Here is a 4060-nt window from a genome sequence, read left to right as displayed (position 1 = left end):
TTTTATGCGATGTTTGTGATGTAATAAAAATCTGTGTTTCGATTACGTTTTTCATACGTATTACTCACTTATATGTAATAATATAGAATAAAAATATACCGTTAGTCCGATATTTGAAAATATACATGCGTTCGTTGTCACTGTTAAACTGTTGTAATAACAATGGAATAATAAAATAATTTACTCAAATGTACATAATAATACATATACATATTCATAAAAACAATATTAAACGCAATAACTTTTTTGTACGCGAAAAAAAACCAATAGGTCCGTCGGGACTAAAACCCTTCGATGATTTTCTGACATACCGAACACTCATGATCTGACAATATTGCGTACTTTAGACTCGACAACACTGTAAAAGTTAGACTAGTTGAGCTCGAATGGATTTAACGTAGTTCACAAATTCACCGTTCTCATAACGTAGAGGGCAGCAGAAAATCCCTGACTTTTTACACTATCGGTATTTCAGAACATGAGACAAGAAGTGCCATAAAATGATAGGTCTATCCTATACCTAGTCGGTGCCTAGACACAAACGAATCGTATACCGACTAAAATTAATGTCACACATTGACATTCTTGTTTATACATATTTTTCGTTACCAATTTTTGTATTTGTCCACGTCCAAAGGGTATCGGTAAAATATTACTGATATTTATTTCAAATTACGAAAATACATGTACTGATCTCGCGCGCAAAGACCGACATCGCATTGCCGTTTCCGTTGCAGTAACACCGCCATGGTTCTATAGATGTCTATTTCTATTTCTGCGTTAGTCGAAAGGAGTTTCGTCGCATAATATCACAGGTATAGGTACTTGAAGTGTAATCCGTAAAATCGTGCTCTCTTGCTGTCAACTACGGTCCTGAAACGTTCGTGAACACTAACGCCATACTTATGACACCGTACCGGGTTCGCAACCTACGTTTCTACATATTATACATTATCAGGCAATTATCAAAATCAACGTAACCGAAGCGCATCCGATGGTTAATTGCCTCGTGCGTCTACAAGACGGTGCACCTTTACATCAAACGATCAAAAAGGAAACATTCTGTGTTATTCACGATATCCGAATCGATGATAATATCGTGGCCCCACGTAATGTTTCCCCGCGATAAGAACCCAAAATATCGCACCGGATGTGTGTACTTACGACATATACTCGAGTCTCTCTAGTGCTTGATTTTTATGAATTATGACGATCGTGCACTGACACGATGAAATTATCAGCAGGACGTATGGCCAGCGCGAGAACTTGTTGTATCTGTATCCTGACGTCCAGCTTCTTCTCTTCCGGTACTTGTCGGATGACAGGCAATAAGGAGAGTAAAAACATTCTGTCGTAGTCGTCCTCGTCGTAAGGGACCCGTTGACTGCTGTGCGAAGACAGCATATCGTGAATTTCATTATCAAAGGACGTGAACGACGTCTCGCAAATCTGCTTCGGATAACGGTGACACATTTTATAGGACGCGCCCGGTTGAAGATACTCTCCGGCTGTTGTTATGGAAGGAGCGCCATGAGCCACCGGCACATCGTATTCCTCCATCACCGGATTATCAATTTCACCCTCACTTTCCTCCGATTTGCAAGTAGCTAACGGCACCCCGACGTGTCTGTAACGTACAGCATGAACCGATATAAAAACTGTCCTTGTGTTCTTTGTCATTTAACCCTCCCAATACGGTACTGGAGTCATTTCTGGCTAGTCCCAAGAGCAACACGCACACAATAACGGAGCTGTTCGTGCAAAACGACTCAAAAACGATACGATTTGTCGTACGATTGATCGTAGTGGGAAAGTGACCGACGTTTATTGTCATATGGAAACGGCTGGGCTGAGACGCTGTAAAAGTATTCACTTACGTCTTCGGCTGACACTCTATTTCTTTTCGATTCACTATCCTTTTTTGTAGCCGACAAAACTTATGCGGTTCGTTTAAGAAGTTTTTTCCTATCCAAATAAATATTATTACCCGTGTTTTTTTTTTGTATTTTTAGAGCATTATACTGATCTGAGTTGGTTAGAGCTACTTAACGAAGAAAAAAAGTACTGTACAAACCATTATACTGATCTGAGTTAGTTAGTAATTGTAAACAGAATTCACTGTACCGGTATCAACAGTTTTTGGCGAATATCTCGGAAACTAAGGTCATCCATCGGTTATATGTAAGAAAAAAATTGTTCAGAATCATGCCCCCGAAAACGTAAAAATCATTGAAATCATTCTATGTTGATATATCAAATAAGTCCCCTTTCGTATACGTATAACAAATATCCGAATGCAATCCGAAACTGACTATGAACTACATCAACGGCAACAAAGTATAAACAGACAACAGCAATTTTATTGATTTTCATTTTTTTTTACTTAAATAGGCTGAATATTATTTAGAGTCTATTCATGTAAAAAAGTGAAAATCGATCAAATTGCTGTTGTCCTATATACTTTGCTGCCATCGACATAGGATATCGGTGAGGGTCTCCAGCTTGGGCATCGTCACTGCGTTAGTGGAATATGTCAGTGCGGCGTCAGGAATAAGTCGGACACAGTAGTCCATGCTCCAGTAGTAGTGAGGGTTAAAATGAAAGATCAACGCCTAAGCAACGCCGGAGGTTATACCAACCGTTTGTTCTCCACCGTTGGCATTAGGAACTGCAGCTGATCGAAATACATGTATTTCTTTCGTTTGCGACCGGACAGTCCTGATTTTTGCGACTTTTGAAGCTTCAGCTCTTTTATGAAGTAGTCCCGGATATTCCTCCATTTCCCACGTAAATTTTTCTCTGAAAAACGAGGGACGGTATACATTTTTTCCCGAGTACATTTAGTTACACCCGGTGTTCAGTAGAGCGGAATGACTGTTAATCAGTCTAGCGAATTGATCGGACAGAAAGTAAATTTCATCGTGCCCCGGGGAGGGAATTAAAACCCGTGAGTCCAGTTAAAGAAATTAAAGTTATAATTCCGTATTTCTCCTACTTCTTTTTTATCTCGAAAATTATGTAAGCGAACGATCGTCGCGTTCATGATCGTTCGACGAAGAGAAATTAGAACTAATTTTAAACGACTGCAGATACGGTCACAGTGGGCAACCAGTGCCAGGGTCGAGCAAGTGCAAGTGGAGGAATCCGGATCGATCGATCGCAAGAGGCTGGTGAGGTATACCTTCTACGTTTCTCTCCTCGTCCGTCAAGCGCGCCCAATTCGGTACCATCACCTGGCAGACCTCGTCCCACGCGGTCATCTTGGCGTTACGGTCGTTGTACTCGCTGCGTTTCGCATCGTAAATCGCCGGTCGATTCTTTATCTCGTCGATAAATTTCTCTGTATCGAACATCGTGACTGATGCAGCAACAAGCCGGGAACAACCCTTTAAATTTTTCTTCACGTTTCTCGTTCGATTCTTCCTCGGTTCCCTCTTTTCTGTTATCTTTCAACTTTATACGATATTTATGGTAACCACAGACGGCAGGAGAAGGAGACCAGAAAGAGACGAATCAGACTTCGTCAACAATACCGTTACAGATAGGGGATGATGATACTCGAAATCGTCACATGCCGATTGTTTCTTTGGACAAACCGTACGAGATACCAGATTATCGATTCGGATTAATCCAAGCACGGTTGAGACGGCACAAGCCGGTCAATATACATATGTATGCGTACCGAGGTCGATGAAGTTACGAAATCGATTAATCGTAACGTTAACCACAAAAATGATGCGACCGGCCCGAAAAAAAAGAAATAACAACAGAACTCTGGACGGAAAAACGTGTCTCTACCGCAGGCGGTTCGGGCTTAGTAGGCTACGTCGTCGCTGGGCGGCTTGCGCGTCACTGCGGAGAAACCGTTGCACGGCTAGCTTGGCTTGGCATCATGGCGCTAGGCTGGCGTGCGGTTGCGGTTGCGGAGCGGAATCTATGCCGCTGCCACGTCGCTGCGTTGCCAAATCTACCGACGGTGAGAGCTGAAAGCCAGTGCCGCGTCGGCGGAGCGAGCGTGACACATCGCGCGTCGCTCCATGCCCGCGCGCGCGATCGCCTC

The 4060-nt window shown here is 42.5% G+C and overlaps 1 protein-coding gene across 1 annotated transcript; it reads right to left on the bottom strand.

Annotated features, from left to right (window-relative positions):
• Positions 1–1197: 1197 nt before the first annotated feature.
• On the bottom strand, positions 1198–3398 carry LOC107185729. Its single transcript, XM_015573485.1, has 3 exons — positions 3182–3398; positions 2640–2799; positions 1198–1627 (listed from the first exon to the last, which is right to left on the bottom strand). The coding sequence occupies exons 1-3, from the start codon at positions 3351–3353 to the stop codon at positions 1198–1200; spliced, it is 762 nt and encodes a 253-aa protein (XP_015428971.1). The 5' UTR covers positions 3354–3398.
• Between the last annotated feature and the right edge of the window lie 662 nt (positions 3399–4060).

Source organism: Dufourea novaeangliae, unplaced genomic scaffold, assembly GCF_001272555.1.
Source record: "Dufourea novaeangliae isolate 0120121106 unplaced genomic scaffold, ASM127255v1 scaffold56, whole genome shotgun sequence".
NCBI lineage: Eukaryota > Metazoa > Arthropoda > Insecta > Hymenoptera > Halictidae > Dufourea > Dufourea novaeangliae.
The sequence above is the reverse complement of the archived record's forward strand: the minus strand, read 5'-3'. Positions and strand labels throughout refer to the sequence as shown.

What these genes read in the sequence shown, in the direction of transcription:
- LOC107185729 (XM_015573485.1), bottom strand. Translation starts at nt 3,353, where the DNA reads ATGTTCGATACAGAGAAATTTATCGACGAGATAAAGAATCGACCGGCG. An exon ending in CGAGGAGAGAAACGTAGAAG is followed by an intron (nt 2,800 to 3,181) that starts GTATACCTCACC and finishes CTCGTTTTTCAG; the next exon opens with AGAAAAATTTACGTGGGAAA. An exon ending in CCAACGGTGGAGAACAAACG is followed by an intron (nt 1,628 to 2,639) that starts GTTGGTATAACC and finishes TGTACGTTACAG; the next exon opens with ACACGTCGGGGTGCCGTTAG.